This window comes from Balaenoptera acutorostrata, chromosome 10, assembly GCF_949987535.1.
Source record: "Balaenoptera acutorostrata chromosome 10, mBalAcu1.1, whole genome shotgun sequence".
Classification (NCBI taxonomy): domain Eukaryota; kingdom Metazoa; phylum Chordata; class Mammalia; order Artiodactyla; family Balaenopteridae; genus Balaenoptera; species Balaenoptera acutorostrata.
In genome coordinates this window covers 24,426,935-24,451,705 of record NC_080073.1, presented here as the reverse complement: position 1 = coordinate 24,451,705, position 24,771 = coordinate 24,426,935, and the positions used below count along the sequence as shown (strand labels likewise).

The window sequence follows — 24,771 nt, the reverse complement described above, 5'->3', positions numbered from 1 at the left end:
AGAAGCCAGACACAAAAGGACAGACACTGTATGATTCACTCATATGAGGTACCTGGAGTAGTCTGACTTATACAGACAGAGACTAGAATAGTACCTGCCAGGGATGAGGGGAGGGGAGAATGGGGAGTTAGTGTTTAATGGATACAGAGTTTGAGAAGATGAAAGAGTTCTGGAGATGGATGGTAGTGGTGATGGCTGCACAACAATGTGAATGTACTTAATGCCACTGAACTATACATTTTAAAAATGGCTGAAACGATCAAACTTTTATGTTACATGTATTTCACCACCATTTTTCAAAAAGTCAAATAGAACCTTGCTATGGCCATAAAGTGCAAGTTCCATCGCCTGGAACCATGTCAGGAGAAAGCTGTGTGTCCACACTGGAAGAGGCAGGCACTTGTGTCCGGACCCGCACAGGGCATGGCTGCAGATGGACAAACAGAAGCCCTGAGCTGTGATGAGCCAAGCAGACTCACCCCAAAGCATCCCCAGGGCACCGATGTTTCCTTCCTCATGGAGGACACAAGGACTGTGGCCTCCATGAGCACGAGAAAGGGTACCTGGCTTCCGGCCTTCCCCAGACCACACTCCAGAAGCTTCTATACCCTGAATTCGCACAGTGGTGCAGTGCCGTCTGAAGTAGATCCCACCACATGGCATGAGGCAATAATGCAGCATGCTGGTGGAAGCCTGGAGGAAACCCATCGCTGTCACTTAAATCCGAGGAGTAACCTGGGACAAGTAATGACTCTCAAGCCTCAGTGTTCCGACCTCTAAAATGGGAGAATTGTACACACGCTTCATGGCTCGTGCTGAGGATTAAAGATCAGGCTTGGGCAGCCCTCAGAGCAAAGCCAGACCTGCCCAGCACTGAATCTCGTTTTGCTCTCACTGCCATCATTGCTACTAGCTTTCTCTGCTAGGCTTTCACTCCCATACTTGAAGTCCAACTGGCAGACGATGTGAGGAGGTGAGAGCTGGAAGGCTTCCCGACTTTGACAAGAAAGACAGACTTTTAGGCTCACACGATAAAGTAGGAGAAAGGCATTAGAGTTGAACTGTGAGAATGCCATGACCCAACATGATAAAAGGAAAAGCAAACATCCTTACTCTTCTTTGGGAGTTAGTATCTGTCAACTGCTTTATTATTTGGGATTCCTTTATTTTTCTCCCCTTTATCTTGGTCAGAGATGGGGTCCCTAATTATTGCTGGCTATACTTCACACACACACACACACACACACACACACACACACACACCCATGAGACAAAGATAAAGTGAGGACTTTTTGTTGTGTGCATGTGCACATTTGATGTTATTATATTTTACAAACCTGGAACAAAATACCTTTAACCACTCCCCTGCCACCACACACACACACATACACACACACACACACACACACACACACACACACACACGAGCAGCCCATGCATATCCTCATATTTGTAACTTTCTGCTACCACCACTCAGGAGATGTAAAAGCAGACTATTTTCCTCCAAAGACTGTTTGCCTGGGTAACAGCATTTGGACACATTCTCTTTCCCTAAAGATGGCATCCCCCCCTCCACCCACCTACCAGGGTTTTCGGAGCCAGGATTTGAACCCAATGTGCAATTCCAAAACTCTTAAGCATGGAGCTGTGTGGCCTCCAGCCAGGCACTATTATTATCACGGCTTTTTACAAATGAGGAAATTGAGGCACAGAGAGGCTGAGTCACATGCCCAAGGCCACACAGCTGGTAAGGAGTGGGCTGGAGTTGAAATCAGGGCAGCCCACTGTAAACACTCAGCTCTCTTGATTCACAGGGATCATGGTTCCCTATGGCCTGGGTTCCAGAGGTACGTGCCACAGCTAATGGGGCTGGTGGCCTTCTTTGCACCCCCTGCATTCTGGGTACTCAGGGTCTTAATCAGCCACCCAAGCTCAGGCTCTTACCTCACTCAGCACAACACAGGCTTGTCCTGCTTACTTATCTCCCATTTTCCTCTTCAAGTCAGTGCTTGTCAAGCTTTGCCAGCAGACTGAGAACTTGTCTGCTCATCTCTCACTCTGCCCTTGGGGAATCCACAGCATGTCTCCATAGCTCTCCAGCACTGCTCAAGGCTCCTGGTTAATTTTCATCTCTTCCCCGAGCCACTTCCACATCTGAAGGCACCTCCCCACCATGAGAAGGCAGCCATTTGGGTTGATTCATTCATTCACTGGTCCATTTAACAAATGTTTGTGCTGCTCAGCTGTCAGGTGCCAGGTACTGCTTCACCATAAGAATAAGAAAGTATATGATTCAGGTTCCTGCCCTCAAGATAATTACACTCCGGTGGGACAGATAATAAACAAAGGGGCTAATTTCACATAGTGATGAGGGTGAAGACAAAAGTAGAGTGATGAAGTGATGAGTGACTGGAGGACAGGAAGGTTCTATGAGAAGGTAACACTTGAGTCTGGACCAGGGTTTCTAAATCTTGGTTCTATTGCAGTAGGCTACAAGTGGCCAATGATTTGCTTAAGCTTCCAGAATTGGTTTAGGGATTGCAGACCTAAGCCACTCAGCACACAGCATATGGCATTCCTCTCAGTCTCTCTCCCCCTAGCTGTAAATAAGCAGGCATGTCACCCCTTTTGCCATGGTCACCCATCTGCGAACAAGAGAAGCCATTCTAAGGCCAAGCCAGCACTGTGAAGAGAGCAGCACTGAGAGAATCAAGGCTATCCCTTACAATATCTAGGCTGTGTCCTTACAGCTGAGAAGTATAGGCTGAAATCCAGCCCATACTCTGCTCTCCAGGCCATGCACGGATGTGTCTGCCCAGAAGAGATATATAGTTTCTACTTTGAACAAAGACATCATATGGGCTAGTGGCAGCTCTGAAGCAAATCAGAGAAACAGGACCCATGCCCTGATCAAACCCTACCTGAAGCTCCCTCCTTGTTCTGAAATTCTTGGTTACTTGCATCAGTTAATCTTCTTTGTTGTTTAAGTCATTTGAGTTGATTTTTCTGACTTGTAACCAAAAGCATCAAGGTGATAAAATGGTTTATGCAACTCCAAGATAACTCAGAGTCTCCCTCTCTGCATAAAATACTCAAATTGAGATAATTTATTCAACCATTTGTTATATTAGGTGCTGGAGACAGAGCAGTCCACAGGAAAAACATCATCCCTAGCTTCACGGAACATATCTGTTCCATATAAACCACTCCATTTGGGAGAATCAGCACATCGCCATACACTGAGCTTCTTTAAGAAAACTGTCACCAGTAAATACATTGATAAAACGGTCAAAAAGACACTTAAAAACTACCTATCCCAGGCTTTCACATTTAACAAATGTCAACACAAAGGGTCACTCCAGCCTCTTTTTCTTGGAGCAGCTGAATATGTCAAAGAAATATGACTGTCCTCACCATTTGTAATGGCAATGTCTCCCGTACTGTTCAGTCTGGTAGACACCAGCCACATGTGGTTACTGAGAGTTAAATTTAAATAAATTCCATGTAAATAAAATGAAAAAATTCATGTTCATAGTGTGGCTGGTGAAAGGTAGCCACACCAGCCACATGACAAGCACACAATCTCCATATATGGCTAGTGGATAAAATACCAGACAGCATAGGTAAAGAACATTTCCATCACTGCAGAAAGTTCTATTGGATTGCACTTTCCTTCCTCCAGAGTTCCTTTCCTACTTTAAAAAGGCATGTGGTGGTGAGGAAGAGGTCTCTTCAGTTGCCAGGTTAATGCTAGGATCCCGAAGCAAGAAAATGACCTTCCACATACACACCTGCACATAGCCAGTACGTGCCACCCTAGAAGAACCGGAGGCTGGAGTAACTCAGTTAGTCTTTTTATTCTTGACTCCCTTCCCCAAACAGTGTTCATTCGAGTATAGAGTGGGGTCTGTTACCATCATTTATTAGGGAACTGGATTTGAAGTGGCCAGCATGTTAGAGCCTGGAGTCTCAAGCTTTAAATTTCCACAACCAGCCAGAACTTTTTCTAAAATGTGTGGATTCACAGGGACCACCCCCTAGGATTTTTGATTCCACAGGTCTGAGATGGCGCCTAGTAATCCCCATATTTCATAAACCCTCTGGATGATTCTGAACCGGTGACCATTCCGTGGACCATTCTTTGCAGTTGGGGTTATCAGGACTCCGCTGGGCAGGGAGACATGAGTCAGCATCACTAACAAACTCGCCCGCAGATGCCCAGAGATTGCAAACTCGCCCAGGTAATTCTGATGCACTTTCCATTTACCTAAAACCCAATCTGTGGGCCACTGGTTCTGAAGTTGATCATTTTCTCCAATCAGCTCTGCCTGCAAGCTGTTGGCAGCCATCAGGTGAATATAAGTGCCTGGTAACAGGTGCCCAGGGCTGCAAATTTCCCTCACAGCTTTTTCAGGATGTCTCTCTTCCCTCAGGAATTCAGGCAATAGGGTGACTCATCATGTTTTATTAAAACCCATGGATGGGTTCCTTCCACCAAAAAAGACTCCAACAGTGACAACCGGCTATCATCTTCTCATTAATGCCATCTTCTCACAATTGTCTTCCTTGGAGATAATTATTTCATGCAGAATAACTTAAGCTTACATTTTTAGCTAAAATGTCTCAGAAACAGATTCACATTGCTTAAGAAAGCCTGGTCCTTTCTTCCTTATGGCAGTTTTTTCCCGCAGACTTAGACAGAAATCGGCAAGAGCTGCATCAATTTTTCCTTTGCTGGGCATCCTATCTCTCTGATATTTCTCTTATAAATCATGATATGTGTACATTGTATCAATATTGAAACAACACTTTGTGTTTTCTAAAGTCTTCCTAGACCCTGTGCAGGTACTAAACTGTGATTTTGCATATGGCATGATTCACTATGGCTAGACTCTTTACCAAAGACCAAAGCTCGGGAAATTTACCAATGATTGTCCAGTCTCAAACACCACATAATATAAGTTTTCCTGCTACATCTTATCCTTGGGCATTTTATGATTTTTAAAAAATATGTATTTATTTGTTTATTTATTTATTTTTGGCTGCACTGGGTCTTCACTGCAGCCCGCGGGATCTTTAGTTGCGGCACGTGGGACCTTTAGTTGCGGCATGCAGGATCTAGTTCCCAAACAGGGATCGAACCCCGGCCCCCTGCATTCGGAGCACGAAGTCTTACCCACTGAACCACCAGAGAAGTCCCCCTTGGGCGTTTTAAAGTAGAACAGAAGCCAAATTTCATGTCAACTTGGGGGAATCCTGGGTGCCCCAAAAGTGGTGATCATAATGAAGGAGGTGGATCAGGGCATACAGTCGTCTCAACTGGAAAATGCTCCTTAGTTTTGTCTCACATCCAGAGTACTGGATCACATATAGAATGTCCTATCTAGAATCTGAATTCCTAGACAGTCTCTTGGAATGTTCTTACTCCGATACAGATATGGAGAGAGGGAAGGGGACGAGAGAAGAGAGAAGAGAAACAGTCTCAATCCACACCTGGCAGAGTTTGAACTCCATGTCGGGCTTTTGCTGACAACTACACAGTTTTCATTTTATACGCCCTTCCTTGCTTAGCTCTTTAACAGAAAAACTGCACTGCCTAAACTTCTAATCTGAATTACCTAAGCTCCCTTCCCCATCCTAGTCCAGCAAACCTAGTGCCTGCCATGAACTCTGCAACGCAGAACAACCTATTTCGCAGGCAAGAAAGAAGGGCTGCACTGGTTTTCAAAATACAAAATTCTACCAGATAACGCTGGCCTGGAGAACAGATGCTCACCAGTCTTAGAGGTTAACTGTGTTCTGAAAGCATCCACTCTTGGAGTAAAAGTCAGGGTGCTGATTTACCTGTAGAATGCCCAAACGAGTCATGGTATTAGGGATTTTCTTGCTGTATCTAAAACCGCCCTAAGAAGTATACATAAAACTCATTCTTTTATTTGTAAGACCACACATTTCCCAGTAAAATCACCTTAGAGCAGAGAATGTATACTATTCCCAGTACATATTCATATAAATGTCATCATCGAGACACGATTTTGCACCCAGTTTTAAGATTCAGCAGACCACGACCCTGCAATAAAATAGTCCAAGAATCACGATCAGCTGTCAAAATACATCCTCTCCCCCACTCCTCGCAACTTGACTGGGAGAGCTGTCACTGGCTGAGCCTCCAATAATCTTACATGGGTTACAGGGACAAACTGGACTACTTCTGGAACTTATTATTCACTTCAACCCACATTTGTGGACCTTTACTGTGTGTTGGTCGCTATCCTGGGCCCTGAGAACACAGACAAGAGTAAGAAATGTGATGACTGCTCTTGAAGAGATGAAGTGTGAGAGACATCAAGTGAGAAAGACAAATATGTCAACCAGAGGCTGCAAGCTTGTTGCCTGAGGACCAAATATGGCTCCCAGATGTGTTAGGCTTGGTTTATCCATGCTTTTGGATAACTTTGAATCAACACTTTTACATTGGCAAAGTTCATTTTTTTAACAATTCAAGCTTCTGCATTCTCTTGAAAGCTTGAAAAATCTGGCAACGGTGGGCAATGCCCCCACATGTCAACAACAGGCTGAAGCTGAGTGGCAACTGCTCCCTTTTACCCTAGTCCCCACCACTCCCTAATGCCCTTTAAAATACCCAGTCAGTATTTGCGTTTGTGATGACTATTACAAAGGAACAATTCCAGGCCTACGTAGGATCTATTCTAACTGAGATAAGTAAAGAAATACAGGACTCTCACATGCAGGCAGCAAGGATTTAAGTTGATAAGTGGTCTGAAGAACAAGATGATGGTGGGAATTAGGTCTTCAAAAGATAAAATTCATGTGAGCCAAGAAGTTCTAGATATCTATCCAAAGAAAATAGCTGAAGAAGTTCACTAAAATGTATATACAAGGATATTCATCAATGTGTTGTATAAAATAGGAACTGAAAACAACCTAAATGTTCACTCTGAAAGCATGATTTAACATATTATAGCACAACCAAAAACTGATTCCACAGCCATCAAAATGGTACAGTCGATCTACATGTAGCATAGAAAAAAAGTCTGTGATATATTGTGAGGCACAAAGAAAAATCTCACCAAAACAGCGTGTGTGGGATTATCCAGTTTTCAGAAGAAAAAGACCCTCCCAAAAAAATCTACCAAAAAAACATGTGTGTGTATTTATATATGTTTACATATATAAATGTCTGGAGGTGGGATTATGGGCCACGTGGATACATTTTCCTTTCATATATTCACATTTTTCTCTATCATACACATTGTTTAAATGAGGGAAAAAATTAAATTTCACCATGAAAAACCCATAAGCTGTGGAAGCACAGACCAACAATGGAGTGATTGACAGTCATCCATGATCATAAAACTATTTGAGTTTTTAAAAGATTAGAAACCAAAAAATCTAGATGATGCCTATGCTTTCTAAAAAAAAAAAAAAAAAAAAAAAAAAAACCTACATGCTCCAACACCAAAGAAAGTCCTTTTTGAACAACTTGATCTTGAGTTTTGAATTCTTAACCAAGTCACACAGACTTAAACAGGCTGATAGTTGGAGGAGGAAATGAACAGGCTCTCCCTATCAGATGTAAATTCCAACGCTTGGCCAAGAATCCAGGTGGTAAAATACTGACTCTATTTAAATCAAGCCAAAGTGATGCCTCCTGTGGCCGCGTTACATAAGCAATAGGCTCCATCACTGCACACATCTGGTCAGAATAAAGGCCCTCTAAGACCTTCAACACAATTAATTCAATATTTTCCCGACAGTTCAAAATGCTACAACAACTGGCAGACAACCATTTTAAATCATCACAGAAAAGTCAGACATATGGCTAAGTATATTTAATATGCTTTAAAAATAAGCCGCGGATCTTCGAGCCAACAAGATCTTAGGCAAGAATTTTTCTTATTTATTTAAAAGTTATGCCTACCCATTACCTCAAAAGAATTCAATTCAAACGTGATTGCTTGAGTACCTAGAGAGGGCAGAGATTGCAAAGAGACATAAAACAGGGATGCTGCTTTCAAGAATTCAAGAAACACATAATCCAGTACAGGAGACAGAAGAGCAAATCTACATTACAAGACACTATTGTGACTCTTGAAATCATGTTGTGTGTGGGGAAAAAAAAAAGACAGAGAGAGCACAGAGGAGGAAAGAATCAACAGTGTTGGTGAGGGAGATCAGGGAAAACAGAAGGAGAAGGCAAATAAGCAGAATTGCTTGAAACTATATAGCAGCACCCTCTGTGTTCTGGCCAACAAACACTTTGGGAATCCTTTTTTTTTTTTTTTAATTTCTGGGACTCTCTTTGGTAGCGTCACCAGGCATGGTATGCTGTCTCAGGCAGCAATATTACAGCCTAACAGAGGTCAACACACTTCTAGTGTGGAAACCTGGGATAAGGATTTTGGAACCAGGTGGATCTGAGCTTGAATCTCACCTCTGTCAGCTGCCTGGAGGCCAGGATAAATTACTTGACCTCTCCAGCTAATTTTCTCAGGGCTAAAATAAGAATGACATCATCTACCCAGGTAAAAACCTAACCGGGGTCTCAGGGACATGTCAGAAGATCAATATATAATAGTGATTACAGTGATTAGTTTACTGCTCCTATTTCTGATTCTCCGTCTCAACCATGAAGTTATACCTTAGAGAAGAGTTTTTCAGTCTCAACCTTAGTGCCATTTGCGGTTGGACACCTTTCTGCCATGGGGGCTGTATTGTGAAGGATATTTACTAGCATCCCTGGCCTCAGCTCCCTCAATGCCACTAGCACTCCCCCTTCCTGAGCTGTAACAACCAAAAATGTCTCCAGACATTGCCAAATGTCCCTTGGGGGTCAAAATCACCCCCAGTTGAAAATCACTGCTTTAGAGGAAATCATTGATGGGTCTTCACTTCTCAACTGAAAGTGAACATGGCTGCCATTAGGTAGGTATTGCAGTAAGCACTATTTACACGCCAAGCAGAGGACAAAGTATTTTGCATACGTTTTCTCATTTAGTCCTCACAACCACCCTATGAGGTAGGTATTATTCTCATTTTCAACTGGAACAACTGAGGTTCTGGGGGGTTAACATGCCCATGGTTCTTCAGCTGGAGTTGGACCTAACCAGCCTGACTCCAAACCCTTATAACACCAAGCCCTACTGCCTCCCCAGCCTTTCCTGATTTGGGAGCCCAGGTATGGTGCCAGGAGGATCAGAGGACCTCAGTGTCAAGTTCTCAAGGATCACCCTTGCTGGTACTGCCCTGCCCAGGACCTCCAGGGAGTAAGGAGAGGACCTGTCCTTCCTCTACACATTACTGAACCTGGGTCCCGGTGACAATCATTAGAATCAATTCGTCACCAGTGACAACGTAGAAGTTCAGGCAGCTCAGACCTCTACCACACGGTGAAATCTAGAGGTTTCCTTCTGACTTGTCTGAACTAATCCAGTCTCAGCCTTTTTAAATAGTGGCATCTGAATCAGGCAGGAAAATGAGGGCTTTTTCTAGACTTGAAAAGCTCTCCAGGGAACTGTGTACCACAATCTCTGTCTCTCAAGAGATTCTTTCTTCCCTCCCAAGTGCTTTCCAACAGGGAACATTCAAACAATAACAGAAGCCAATATTTTGTGGGCGCTCAACACGTGCCAGGCCCTGTGCCCTGTGGTTTACCTCAATCTCCTCATTTTATTCCTCCATCAGCCTCAGGTAGTAGGTATCATTATCCCCATTTGCAAGAAAGAGGGCAAGTATCTCGCCCTGAGTAACCCAGCTAGTAAATTGAAAAGCCTGGTTTCTAACCCAGATCAGCCTGAGTCCAAAACCTGCCGATCTACAACACATCAATAAATGGATACTTGTGGATTATCTTACGAGCGGCACTGCAGTCCTGTTAACACTGTATATGGCAATAATTGTGAAACATGGCTTATAATCAGGGCATAATGGCCTTTTAATTGCACCATCATGCCACTGTCCATAAAGAGAACTTCAAGTCTCACAATGGGCTGAAATATTAGCCTTATTGTGGAAAACATAACTGCATTCCGTTAAAGGCGCACACTAATGGCTCTGTTGGCAATAGGAATGGGGCTGACACCTTAGCCGGGAGGATGTAATTCTCTTACGTAACTCATTCTCACCACACTGCAGATGGTAACAGGAAAAGTCTATACACACAGCTTATGGTGCCCAGAAGAACATCTCACAGTCCGCTGGAGGGTGAGAGAGTGTGCAAAGTTCGCTGACAGACTCACCATGGTGCTGCCTTAAATCCCTAAAATAAAGACCATTTGAGCACAGCCAGCAACGCTCACTGTCTTCAAGAATATTCCTAGATCAATCAGTGAAGCTCTATTTAGCCCAAGTCATGGACTGCAAATGTTAAACCCTTATCAAGTTTAATGCGATCCATCACAAAGTACCTACATTTTCAGAGACTTTCAAATATCGGAATTTTCAGAGGCAACCGAGCTCAGGAGAGAGTTATTCTAGTTCTAAATCTGACAGTGGACGTTCAAGAAATACTGGAGCAATTACTATGCATCAGGCACCATTCTCAGTACTGGGATCAACAGCAGCCCTGCCCTCTGGGAGCTTATATTAACGAAAGAGAGACAAAACAAGGAACTTCGTTATTTTGAAATGATCGACATATGATAAAGTAAAATAAAGCAGAGGAGGGAATAGGGAATGACAAGGCAAGTGGGAAAGACTTGAAGTTCATGAGAGAGTAAGCCTCCCAGGTGTCCAGGTCGGGCCAGCAGGCCACGGCCAGGGAGAGAGAAGACAAGTCACAGGACAGATTGTGAGTCACTGGGAGGACTTCCGTTTCCCCTCGGAGAAAGGGACTAGAGAAATGATTGTATGTAATGGATTACTCCATTCTTTAATCACTTGGCTATAAAAAGAGAAGATTACTATTTAATCATAAAAGACATTGTTCAGAATTTCCTGGCGGTCCAGTGGTAAGGACTCGGCGCTTTCACTGCCAGGGGCCTGGGTTCCATCCCTGGTCGGGGAACTAAGATCCCGTAAGCCTCGAGGCACGGCTAAAAATAAAATAAAACAAAAGACATTGTTCAAATTACGTTTGCTATGTGCCTTCAGAAAGGATGACATCCAGAACACGCTGGACCCTCCATAGGCCACTATACTATAAAGCAAAAGTCAGCACCACTTGCTTGTCCTTGACATCCGTGGGGGTTCAGCTGTGAACACACCAAAACAAATTCACCAGACATACTATATGGATGTCGACATCCATAGGGGTGCAGTAGAGCAAAGCGCCAATATTTACCAAGGATTCTTCAAGGTTATAGATCTCACATATGAGCTGCATAAAGACAGGCAGGAAGGCAGTAACCTACTTTTTTAGGATATGAATGTCAGCCCTTAACGAATTTGACAGCCTTTATTCTCAGTGTATACAAAATCAGTATATCCTGTTACACATATATACAAACTCAAGGAAGGGACCACTAACATCAGAGACTGGTGTTTTGCATTAAATAACCATCGTTTATAAAGCAACATCCTTCATGTAAACCCTTGTGGTAAGGAGATGTCAGAATGTTTTCTCTTATAAACCACTTAATTCCCCTTGGTGGATATCATCAATTCTGCCATCCGAAACTAGCTGGGTAATGAATGCCAACAAATGCAGTGAGCCAACTGTATGCCACTGCATCATAAGGTCAAGCTAATCTATTTTTAAATAACACAGCCATTGGCAAAGGGAGGCCTCCAGAAACAATGGACATGTTGGGTTGCCTGTCCTTGCATTATTTTTTGTAAAAGCCGTAGAATGTTCCACAATGTAACCTAAAAATATCCTTCAGAGAGTGGTCTTTTGGCAGCAAGAACAAAAATAGATTGATTTTTGAAAGTTTAAGTTAAAAAAAAAAAAAGACGTAAACACCAAGCACAGTTTAAGAGCAAGAGGGGACAAAAATCAGACTATTTTCTGTAGCAAAGATCCAGTTTGCTGTCAGCTGGAAACACTGTACACAGGGACAATGCTACAAGAAAATGGAGGTAACGTGTCATTCTTCTGGATGCTGACATAGACCAGGTCCCACATGAACAGAAAACAGAAAAGCTCCTCATCATTCTGCTTGCTGAATGAACATCTGAAATTTCACTTCTTAAACTCCACCTAGAGTCAACAGGCAGAAATACTTAAATACAATTCATTAAGCCTTGTCAGTCATTTATTTATTTATAGCTCGGTATAAATTATTAGACACTGAGAACCAACTGATTGTAAAATCTGGTGATGAGAAAATGAACATATTAGGATCCTAAATGACAAGAAATCAAAGACGAATAGGGAGGAAAGAAGGAAAGATGTGCGTGTCCTGGTCTGCACTTACCATCCGAATAAGAAGCAACAAGAGAAAATTCATTCATGCAGCCAACAAATTTTAGTGAACACCTATGACTTGCCAGGTACTATTTTAGGTGCTGGGAAATAGAGGGGTGAACAAGTGAGATAGACTTCTTGCTTTCATGGACCTTACATTCCAGCGGGAAGAGAGACAGACAATAAAGAAGCAAAAGAAGAAGATAATGTGAAATTACACGGTTTTTTTTTTTAATATATAAATTTATTTATTTATTTATGGCTGCTTTGGGTCTTCGTTGCTGCACGAAGGCTTTCTCTAGTTGTGGCGAGCGGGGGCTACTCTTCGTTGCGGTGCACGGGCTTCTCATTGCGGTGGCTTCTCTTGTTGCGGAGCACGGGCTCTAGGCGCATGGGCTTCAGTAGTTGTGATGGGCGGGCTCAGTAGTTGTGGCTCACGGGCTTCGTTGCTCCGTGGCATGTGGGATCTTCTCAGACCAGGGATCGAACCCGTGTCCCCTGCATTGGCAGGCAGATTCTTAACCACTGCGCCACCAGGGAAGCCCAATAATGTGAAATTATGTCAAAGCTTTGAAACACAAACCACGATGAGGGGATGGCATGTGATCCAAGGCGCTATCTTATATGGGGTCAGTGGAATGGTGGGGCCAGCTCCTACTGGCTCTGAAGAACCAATTACATGCATCTCTTCCCAACTCCAGTGATGCTACAAATCAGTCTCCCCTCCACCGGAGCCGGCTGTTAAGCCTTTAGCAGCACACCACCAGATGAGAAGGTCTTTCTGAAGAGACACTAAGGAGAGGAGTCAATCTTGTGACCATCCTGGCGGAGTGTAGGGGTGGGGAGGAGGCAGAGAAAAAGCAAGACCGGAGACCCCAAAGCAGAATTCACAGGAAACTAAGCAAGACATGGAGCTGTGTTTCAAAATGAGAACAGAATTATTTTGTTACAGAGCTGTTGTAATATATTCCAACTGGTCAAAATAAACACACAATGTCAAAACAAAACCCAGAAGGGCACAAAGAACTATATTCAATTGTATGTGGTCCTAAGTCCCTCATTACGGTGAGGGGAAGGGTCTGGTGGTGGTGTTGTGGTTTTTAAATTGTGTCTTATTTATTGCCTCCATTCTGTCTATAAAAAAAGTGGAGGGCCAGTTTGGTTCCTGGGTAATTTGCAAAGCCACAAAATTCACTTACAAAAATATGTAAGTGTGACCTATAATATTACCAGTTTGGGAAACTACAATCACACCCTTCTAAACTTTTGGAGCCTGGGTTATTCAGGGAATCTTAGCATTTTAGGAGCTCAAAGGATCTAAAAGGATACATCTACTTATTTTAGATATGAAGAAAGGCCCAAAGAGGTGACTCACCAGAGATGACAGCACTAGTGGCCTAGCCTGTTCTAGAACACAGATCACCTGCCCACCTCGATGCCATATTTTCAATGCAGTCCATACCCTAGGCCAGTGGTGCTCAAAACTGAGCATGCATCAGAGTCACCTTGTTAAAAACACGCCACAGGCTCCACCCTCCTAAGTTCAGGTATCAGTAGGGCTGAGGCCCGGGAATCTGCATGTTTAACCAGTTCCCAGGTGATGTTCATACCACTGGTCTGGGGAGCCTACTTTGAGACTCAATGACCCAGGAACTAGAAGCATGGGTTTTGAAATCCAACACGGCTGAGTTCCAGCTCTACTTCACCCACTTGTATGACCCTTGGAAAAGCCACCCACACTCTCTGGACCTCAGTTTCTGACACGTGAGTCCAGTTGAGAGGAATAAAGAACAAAATGCCCATAAAGCACTAGCTTAGCCAAGGGCCTGGCACTTCCTAAACCAAGTACTCAAAAAATACTAGCTATATCCTAGAGCTAAGCTTCCTTAATTGTAGTAGTTCCCCCTTATCTGCTGTTTTGCTTTCTGTGATTTCCATTACCCACAGTCAACCACGGTCTGAAAATATTAACTAGAAAATTCCAGAAAAACACAAAATCGTGTTTTGTAATTGTACACCAATAGCAGGATGAAATTTCCCGCCTTCCCCCTCTGTCCTGCCCAGGACATGAATCATCCCTTTGTCCAGGGTATCCTGCTACTAGGTATTTAGTAGCTCAGTTATCAAATTGACTATTCAGGTACCGCAGTGCTTGTGTTCAAGTGACGCTTATTTTACTCAGTAATGGCCCCAAAGCACGAGAGGAGTGATGCTGGCAGTTCGGATCTGCCCAACAGAAGCCGTAAAGTGCTTCCTTGAAGTGAAAAGGTGAATGTTCTCGACTTAATAAAATCGTATGCTGTGGATGCTAAGATCTACAGTAAGAATGAATTTTCTATCTGTGAAATTGTGAGAAGGAAAAAGAAATATACAGATTGCCAACAAACACATGAAAGAATGCTCAACATCATTAATCATTAGAGAAATGCAAATCAAAACTACAATGAGATATCATTTCACACCGGTCAGAATGGCCATCATCAAAAAATCTAGAAACAATAAATGCTGGAGAGGGTGTGGAGAAAACAGAACCCTCCTGTACTGTTGGTGGGAATGTAAATTGATACAGCCACTATGGAGAACAGTATGGAAGTTCCTTAAAAAACTAAAAATAGAACTACTATACGACCCAGCAATCCCACTACTGGGCATATACCCTGAGAAAACCATAATTCAAAAAGAGTCATGTACCACAACGTTCATTGCAGCTCTATTTACAATAGCCAGGACATGGAAGCAACCTAAGTGTCCATCATTGGATGAATGGATAAAGAAGATGTGGCACATATATAAAATGGAATATTACTCAGCCATAAGAAGAAACGAAATTGAGTTATTTGTAGTGAGGTGGATGGATCTAGAGTCTGTCATACAGAGTGAAGTAAGTCAGAAAGAGAAAAACAAATACAGTATGCTAACACATATATATGGAATCTAAGGGGAAAAAAAAAAAACGTCATGAAGAACCTAGTGGCAAGATGGGAATAAAGACACAGACCTACTAGAGAATGGACTTGAGGATATGGGGAGGGGGAAGTGTAAGCTGTGACAAAGTGAGAGAGTGGCATGGACATATATACACTACCAAACGTAAAATAGATAGCTAGTGAGAAGCAACCGCGTAGCACAGGGAGATCAGCTCGGTGCTTTGTGACCACCTAGAAGGGTGGGATAGGGAGGGTGGGAGGGAGGGAGATGCAAGAGGGAAGAGATATGGGAACATATGTATATGTATAACTGATTCACTTTGTTATAAAGCAGAAACTAACACACCATTGTAAAGCAATTATACTCCAATAAAGATGTTAAAAAAAAAAAAAGAAGTATGTGCTAGTTTTGCTGTCGTACTTAAAACTGCACAAGTTGTAGCCATAGTGCATGATAAGTGCTTAGTTAAGATGGAAAAGGCAATAAATTTGTACAGTAAGATATTTTGAGAGAGAGGGAGACCACATTCCCATAACTTTTATTATACTACATAGTTATAATTTGTTCTATCTCATGTTGTTTTTAATCTCTTACTGTGCCTAATTTGGAACGTATCACCCACAGATAAGGGGGAATTACTGTACTTTTCCTCTTTTTCTACACTAGAATGGCTAAAGTTCAAAAGACAGACCAGGTCAAAGATTGGCAAAGACGTGGCAGAACTGGAACATTTACAGCAGCTTTACTCATAATAGATGAAAAAACAAACAGTCCAAATGTCCATTGACAAGCAAAAATATAAACAATCTGGTATATGTATGCAATGGAATACTACTCAACAGCACAAAACAACCATGATACACACAATATGTGAAAAAAGCCAGACACAAAAGAGTACACATTGCATTATTTAATTTATATGAATTTCAATGACAGACAAGATTCATCCATGGTGAGAAAAATCAAACAGTCGATGCCTCTGGAAGAGGTGGGGGGGGGGGAACTGACTAGAAAGGGACAGGAGGGAAATTTCTGGGGTGATGGAAATGTTCTGTATCTTGATTTGGGTGAAGCTAACATGAGAATATACATTTGTCAAAACCCATCAAACTATATACTTAAGATCTGCGCATTTTATTACAGGTAAATATATACCTATAGTATATATAGTACATATATATGCTTTATTATATATATAAAGTAACATATTGTATATAACATATATATGTATTTGTACATTCTTTTTAGGCACTTTTGTGACAAAAGACTGTCCTCTCCATTTAAAATGAATCAACTCTAACCTGGTAGATCCATTTAGCTTGATTCTTTCACAATCCAGTCCTGCTTCACATAATACCATTTGCTACAGACTATTTTGGTCTGTGCATCTTTTCAGAGAGTTGCCATGAAATAGAAACAGCAGAATCTTCTCCCACAAGAAGACCGTGACATTTTCATACAGACAGCACCCAGAGTGACGCGTGTCCCTGGTAGTGGCTAGTTCAAGGTGCAGACAACACAAAAGTAACATTTTCCTTTACCACGTACCAAGTAGAAGCCTATCTAATATGATTAAAACACAGTAATGAAAGCACAGGAAGAGCAATTTCGTAGTATAATTTAAATCTTATTCTCAATATAAAAGAGAAGGCTGGTGAAATGCTTTCTAGTGCCGTCTTTCTGTAATGAAGATGTTAGAAGAGCTACCTGTGCCTGTGTAATCATTACAGGAAGTAGTAGCTTTTACACTGTGGTGGATTCCAGGCCATTCAAGCGTCCCCACCCATATCTTTATTCTATCCCATTACAAGAAGAACAAGTAGATTTGCCTACACATATTCACACACACACGTTCTATGAGCATTCCTACGGAGCACACAGAATAGTTCCGGGTGAAAGTAAATAAGATGGGGAGACACTACAGTTTCCTTCGAACCCAGAGATACCTGACTCCAAACACACTTTGTTAGCTGACAACCCTTCCAGACTGCCATGATGAGGTAGCCCTGGGACGATGCCTCCCAATCTTTGGTAACTGATGGAGGGAGGCTCAGCCACATGCAGTAGCTTGAACACTGAGAACAAGCCCCCACTGGACCCATTAGACACCAGTAGACCCCCGCACAGGATATGCAGGAACTCCTGCCGGTCCTTCCACCAGCCCTTTCTCCAAAATGCCCCTGCACGGCGACCAGCAGCTGATCCCATCAAATGCTACAGTATTTTCTCTACAGTTCTATCAAGTCCTAGTAATCCAGGTACTGGTATTAACTTCATAATTCAGGTTCCTGACACTAAAATCTAGACTTAGAAATAAATAACTGCCCCAATTCACTTTAAACATAACAATAATAGCTAATCTTTATTGAGCACTTACTATGTGCCAGGCACTGTTCTGCACCCTTTGTGCTTATTAGTTTATGTGACACAAGAAAGCCAGTTTACAGATGAGGGAGGACACATTCTCAAGTGAGGCAAGGTGATGGACCTCAAGCAAAACTGGGGAGATGTGCAATGAATGAGCCACAGTCTCTCCCTTCAATGAGCTTACCACCTTGTGTGGAAATGAGGGGAGGGAACTAACATAGTTCAGAGTAAGTAAAAAACTACAAGATACACCTTTAGGGGAGTCCAGAGGAAGAAGGATTTGTTCATCTGGGAAGGATGCCTGAGGGCTTCTTGGAGGAGGTGTGCAAGCGGACAATGAGGACATAAATGGAAGGAGCTTTCCATAACCGTCAGTCCCTCAGCTCCCAAAGCTACCAAAAGGCCCAGCTCTTCTCCCTGTCCCCCTCCTCCGTTTCATCTGGAACGGGCCTGTTTCCAAAAGAGGACTAGCTCAGCCCAACCCTTCTTTCCTCTGACACATTCCTCCAGCTGCTGCTTGCCCTTCCAAGCCCGCGCAGGCACATATGGGAACTTTTCACCAGGGCTCAACCTGGCGCTTTCACGGGGGAGAACCTGCGTCATGGTGCATGGTCGTACAAGGGCTCCCTTTAAGGGAGTCCAGTCCTTCTCTATTGGACTGTATCAGGGACAGCCCCATGCCTGCACCGAACTAAGATGTAAGGGGCTCCCCGCCCCCACCAGCAGCCATCATAAAGGTCATCACTCCTCTCCGGGCTTCTGAGAGATGAATTTGCTTCCACTCCCTCCTCTCAAGTGCGCTCCTCGGGGCTCCCACGGTCATTCCCCCACCGCTTCCTCCTCAGTGCTTAAGGCTCTGCAACAAGGGCTCAAACCCTCACTCTTGGCATCTGTGTGACCTTGGACAAGTAACTGAACCAACATCAGTCCCAGTTTCCTTATCTGTAACATGGGGTTTATAAGAACAACTCGTTCTCAGAACTGTTGTCAATCAGAACAAGATAGTGCAAGGAAAGCATTTTACATAGAGCCCGGCACGTAGTAAGCTAACAAGAAATAGCAGCTATCACCATCATCACAGGGATGATGACGGTCTTAGTGATGGTGATGGTGGTGATGTTGGTGGCAGTATAAACTTGGGCTTGAGTAGCACTGAAATACCCTCTCCATTCTCTCCCCCCACCGCCACCCACGAGCCTGGGGCCGGGCCACACGGTCGAGACACATGCGTCATCCTGCTGTGGGGTGAAGGCAGGATCTTCAGGCGGCGGACTTTGGAACTGCCAGGCGGTGATGCCCGGACTCACCTGGGCGGTCGCGGGTGACGCTGATTTTCTGATGGAGGAAGCCCAACAACCAAAGACCCTCACCTCCTTCGTACCCATTCTCCAGGTCTGAAAACAGACAAGTGGCCAAAGAACGCAGCAACTGCGCCTGCTGCAACACTCGCCCAGGGAGTCAGGAGAGCGTCCACGTTGCCCCTGCCAACTCTCCTCCAGGTGCAGGCAAGCTGTGCTGCACTTGGTGGCGGAGATAACAGGTTGGCAAACCAGGACTGGGAAAAATCTCCGCGCTTCCCCGCACAAACCCAAGCCCCTCTTCCCGATGCAGGTGAGCAAACAACCCACAACCTCTCAACAACTTTGTATATTTCACTATCACAGGGCGCACGGCCTCAACTTCCCCTCTAAGCCGCATTCGCAGGAGAAAAGCGGGAAATCGAGTCGGGGGGCGGGGGGAGCCTCCGCAGGCCGATCCCCTTTTCTGGGGGCGCCTCCCGGAGGCGCGTCCCGTCTTACCTTGTCTGACGGCTCTGAAGGTGACGGCCTCCTTGCAGCTGTCGATAACTCCCAGTACGTCATAGCGGGGTAAACCGGACACCCGGATCCCCTGCACCTCCAGAAGCAGCTCCCCCTCGCCCAGCCGAGGGCTCTGGCCGCCGCCGGGAAGCCCCGCCGCCTCGGCCGCCGCCACCGCTCCGACATACGGAAACTCTCCGTTCTCCGCGCCCCCCAGCACCGTCACCCCCAGCTCGCCCTGGGGTCCCCGTTTCACGGTGCATTCGTGAACCCTGCTAGTCCAGTGGTTCTTCTTCTGGATCACTTTCGACATGATGACTTACGCCCCTCCCCCCCCCCAAAAAAATAACAATAAAATGAGAGACAGGTGCCTTCCACAGCACAAGCCCCCAAGCCCACGCTGGTTCAAGGGAGAGACATCTCCCCTCAAATAACGCAACGGGAGAGAGAAACTTAGCAGACTCGCTCCCTGCACACACTCGCGCACTCAAGCCATCATAAAACAAACTTTCTGGGCTTCCCCGCGAGCCCTGCACAGGCGCCCGCGAGCTTTGTTTGCATTCCGGTGCTTCTAGGTCCACGTTCCGGCGCCTGACCGTGCTCTCCGGGACCAGAGTCCACTCTGCGCCGCTTGGGTTATTTTTTTCCTTCCTTCCTTTCTTTCTTGCCTCTTAGAAATGCGGTGTCTCCTCTTTGCCTCCCGCCTGGCTCGCCTTTCCTCGCTGGCGGGCTGTTCCTGAGGGTTAGGGAAGCCCTTCCAGCCAGTTGCTGGGAGCCCTGGATACGCGGTTGCGGAGCGCGGCGGGGGGGGTCGGGGGGGCGGGGGAGAGGGACAGGAGGGAAGTGCCTGCGTCCCCTTTAAGCAGATACAAAGGCTCGGCTTGTTTTGTTACAGTTCATTCTATTCCGCGCCGCCGAGCGCAGCGGCCGGCAAGAGGAGACGCGCGCGCATGCGCCCCGCGGCCGCCTGCCGGCCGGCCCGCCCCACCCCGCCTTCCCGAAGGGAGAGATTCCAATGTGCTTCCCGTTGGGTCCTAAAGCCGCTCTAGCAGAAGCAGGCAATTTTCCCCCCCTTCACACACCCCTCTTATTCTTCCTTTTCTTTCAGTGCCCACGCCTCGACAAATCCCTTTGGGAGTTTGCGGGATGCGCAAGTGTTTTCCTCCAACCGTTTGCAACTTTTGAAAACATAGGCAGTCTGGCTTTGGCATTTTAAAACCGTTTCAAACAGGTGGGGGTTGGGGAGCCTCATACACTCACCCTGGCGCTCATACTCACGCACACACGCACGCACTCACGCCGCCCTAAGCTTCCTTACCGCCCTCGGCCAGTGGCTGGCCCCGCTGTCGGTCACCGAGCCCGCACTGTCTGCCGCCCCCCGCCCCCGCCCCCGGCCGCATTTCCATATAATACGCAGTACCCGACCCCCACGCTTCTGTCCGCCGCCTGCACAAAGCTCTCGGGTTCGGCTCCTGGAGCGGGGTCTGCCCGTGGGTCTGCGATCCTGTGGAGGGGGACCGTGAGTGTACCCTGGGTCTCCCAACTGGGATCTCTGGAGAGTCACACGCTCAGACACACACACACACACACACATACACCCTTACACTTTGGGGCCAACTTTTTTGGACACGGGGGAAAACTATAGGTGAGGGAAAGAAGCCAAAAGGCAAGAGGGGGTTCGGGTCTTCAACCGAAAAGGGGTCTAGCTCTTTAACTCTCTCGCCGGGAGAGACTTCTGGAGCCATGCATCTGTCTCGGGCTCAAGTTCCTGGCTGAGCTGGGCAGCCTTTGGACCCGCCCCAGGGCCAGGAGATAAGGATCACTTCTGGGTCTGGGATCTGCACCCGAGTCCTGGCGCCCGCGGGGGCGTGGGCGCGGCAGCCACCTCTCGGAATTCGCAGCCCCGGGGGCTGAGGTAGAGCCAGTTTCTATCCCTGCTAGCTTTCGGAACGTGCTCGGGGGCTGCGGAAAGAAAGAATACCGTGCACCGGCAAGGCTGCACTCCCCACATACTCCCCAACTGGCCTGGGCGATAGTCTCCCAAGCATTTTCTTTCCCTCAGTGATTTATAACTTGTTTATTCATCTTTGGTCACAGGAGAGATTTCAAGTGCTAAATAAGGGAGGTGATTGTAAAGGACTCAGAAAGAATGCGGTGCTGCAGAGGTCACGGTTGAGAGCCGGGCTCTGGGGTTTAGGTTCCCACCGGTCCAATCTCTGTGTGACCTTGACCAAGCGCCGGGACCCCTCAGAGCCTTCGTTTCTCCCTTGTTAAGTAAGTATAACAGTACCTCACAAGCTTCTTGGGAGTATTACAGGGAGAACACTTGTAAAGTGGCATATAATAAAAACTTAGTAGTATTAGTAGTAATAGTAGTAGTTGGAAAAATTAGGAATCAATTGGGGTTTCAAGTTAGATGATGATAATTCCCCCTCTCCTTTCTAAAGCTTAAAATATATAGGCATACATTTAAATATTTTAAAGCACTGTTTGTAGGGTGCTATTCTAAGCCAATATAAATAAAAGAAGAATGTTGCTGTTTCTCTCTTGAGATATCCAGAACTGAAAAATCCTATTGCCTTGTAGTATTTGTAAAAAAAGGAAGTGGCCAGTTTTCCATGGCTCTTCTTGGTGAGGGAAACTTTGTCTTCAGCCTCTTTTCCTGGAAGATACCCATTTGTTTCCAACTTGACTGAATCAAGATGAGTGAGAAATTCAAAAGGTTCATTCCCAAACCCAAACACAGATCCAGTCAGAATCTTAGGGATGGGTTCTATCATCTGGACTTCTAAGGTTCCCCTGAAGTGGTGCTGGTATACAACATGAAGACCACAAGTCTAGCAGCTTGATTCCTGAGCATTTTTTACATCACAGACCCTTTTAGGAGAAGAAATCTGTGGTCCACATCTTCCTGTAGAGTGTAAGCTCCAGGAGGGCAGTGAAGTTTGGTTTACTGATGCATTCCCAGTTCCTAAAACAGTGCCTGGTACCTGGTTAATGTTCAAGTATTTGGTGAGTGAATCCTTCCCCCCAAATGCACATTTTTGTGTAACACCTTAGACTGAAATCACAGATTCCCCTACAAATCACCGGTAAGCTTGACCTTGTATGTTCCTCACTTCTGCAGCCCATATTCTAGGATTGCTTGCCAAGAATTCCCCCACCTGCCTCCAATCACTGGTCCCCTACCTCCTACCTCACTCCCACCTGGAGGAGTCCAAAGGATGGGCAAGACCAAGTGGTTTGCGATTCCTCCCACTGGCAGAGCACCACCTTCCCTCTCCAGGATTCCACATGTTTCTGAGGCTGAGAAGAGGAAAGGACTTGGAATTTAGCCCACTTCAGATTTTAGATGTGGAATAACCCCCCAAAAAAGAAGGGATACCTATGGGTACAGACAGCAGGGTGGAAAGAGGTATAGAGAGACATATTATCATCCAGGAACATAAAAAGAAGTAATTTGAACCTCCGGTGCAGCTAAGATTGTCAATTTTTCATTAAGTTTATGATATTCCCAGGCTCTCTGCTCCTCCTCTGACATTCTGTCTACTCTGTTTCTCCTGGTGCAGTTCCTATGTCCCAGATTGGAAACAACTTCAAGGCAGAAATCATATCTATCCTTTTCCAACCTTTGAATCCTCAGCACCTAAATCCATGCCTTGAGGGGAGTGTGCACCATACACACTTAATGAATGAATGCATGAATGCCCGGATTAAGTGTGATCTTAAACTGGATAATATATGGCCTTCAACATGAAGCCCATTTAGATGCAGTGGCTAGAACCGATTTATAGATTGTTATTTTGAAAGAGCTTATAGTTATCTTGGAGTATATTTTTCTTGAATAGATGTAAAGTGGGATCCTAGTGTTCTGGCTTCTCTCACTTACATTGTGACTTTGACAGTACATTCCAGTGGACAATATAATGCCATAAAATATCTAACTTGGAGGTTTATCATGTGTGCCAGGATAATTATGTGCATTATTTTATTTAATCACTACAACAATCGCGTGAGGTAGGTATGACCTTGATTTGCATGAATGACCTTGATTTTACAATTGAGGAAAGTGAAGCTAGGCAAGTAAAGAAACTTGCTCAAGAGCTTGGAAGTGATAAAGCTAGGATGTGAACCCAGAGGCACAAACCAAAGCCCATTCTGAGAACCACTGCACTCTGAAGGTGTAGGATGTGGCCATCCACCATCTAGCATATTTGGGTACCAGCATTCTTTGGCTCCTGAATCTGCCACATAGTGTGTGCATATCAATTAAGTCACCCTGCTATCTCTTCCCTTGAAACTGAAAGAATACAGTGTTCCACTCCAGAATCCAATCTCCAGTTCCCCTTCTGTAGGCTCTGAAGATCGAATAATTTACTGTAATGTAAAGAGGATTAATTTGCAAACATTTCTAAAGTGTTTGGAGATCTGTGGGCTCCGGTACAGGTGACGTGCCAAATGGCCTTATAACTGTTATTGCGGAAGCATTTCAACAATGAACTCTTAATAAACACAGTGGATCGAGATGAGAAGTAAACTGTGACACAATGAACTCTGCACAGATGATGATTTAATTTTCATATAGCTAGGTGAACTAAAAGGAAGAAAAAAAATCCACAAATATAAATTGTACATTGCTTTTCTTTCTCACAAATAACATTTCAAAGTTTTCTAGTTGTGAGTAAGGAAATCATTATTGTGGTCTAAAGTGGTAACTTACCTCCTTTTTCTGAAAATGCGAAGATGGGAGATAAGTTCGTTGGTGTGGGGCAGAAGAGGACATGAAAATTGGTTATCTTTTAGTTTCTGAAGAATGCCATCGAGGCGTATATTATAGACATCAAGGTAAATATTTCGTATTCAAGAAAGGTAACTGACGCCAAACTGGTAATTTAGAGCAGAAGATCAACAGAGGAGGTTAAAGCCCTTAGTTCAAATTGAAGGAAACAGACAGGACAACTTTCCAAGTCATCTCCTGGAGAGGCTTTTATGATTCGCTTGATAACTTGTTCTTTTCCTCACAGGGAGGCAGATGGGTTTTTTCTGACCATGGTACCCCTCCCTTTAGTCCTTTCAGCTAGGCAAGAATAAATAAAATGTTAATTCTTGTGACCTTTCAAGACATCACATGTGAACTATTATTTTAATACCCCAGAGGAGGAAGAGAGTTTAATACTGGCTAATGTTCTGGTTCACTTCCATGGGAAAAAATGAATATTGGTAACTGGAAGATTTGAAATTTGACATTGGGTCCGAGAAAGCAAGAGAAACCAAAGAATTTATCATGAGAATCTCTCCTAAAATTTCCAA

General features: G+C 44.7%; 1 protein-coding gene and 1 long non-coding RNA gene across 27 annotated transcripts in view; one reads left to right on the top strand and one right to left on the bottom strand.

Annotated features, from left to right (window-relative positions):
• Positions 1-20,294, bottom strand: part of MAGI1 (membrane associated guanylate kinase, WW and PDZ domain containing 1) — a 622,042-nt gene extending 601,748 nt beyond the window's left edge. For 7 of the 21 annotated variants that reach the window (XM_028169082.2, XM_028169083.2, XM_007192408.3 and 4 more), the window contains exon 1: positions 19,462-20,294. In XM_028169082.2, the coding sequence (XP_028024883.2) occupies positions 19,462-19,774 (313 nt within the window). In that variant the 5' untranslated portion in view covers positions 19,775-20,294. The remainder of the gene's footprint in view (positions 1-19,461) is intronic. The other 14 variants (XM_028169076.2, XM_028169077.2, XM_028169081.2 and 11 more) reach the window with 3 other exon arrangements.
• LOC103016490 (uncharacterized) overlaps positions 19,019-24,771 on the top strand; it is a 173,294-nt gene continuing 167,541 nt past the window's right edge. For 5 of the 6 annotated variants that reach the window (XR_009009445.1, XR_009009444.1, XR_009009446.1 and 2 more), the window contains exons 1-2: positions 20,895-20,980; positions 21,559-21,735. This is a non-coding gene — a long non-coding RNA (uncharacterized LOC103016490). Of the gene's footprint in view, positions 19,274-20,894; positions 20,981-21,558; positions 21,736-24,771 lie in introns of those variants that run through there. The other variant, XR_009009447.1, reaches the window with a different exon arrangement.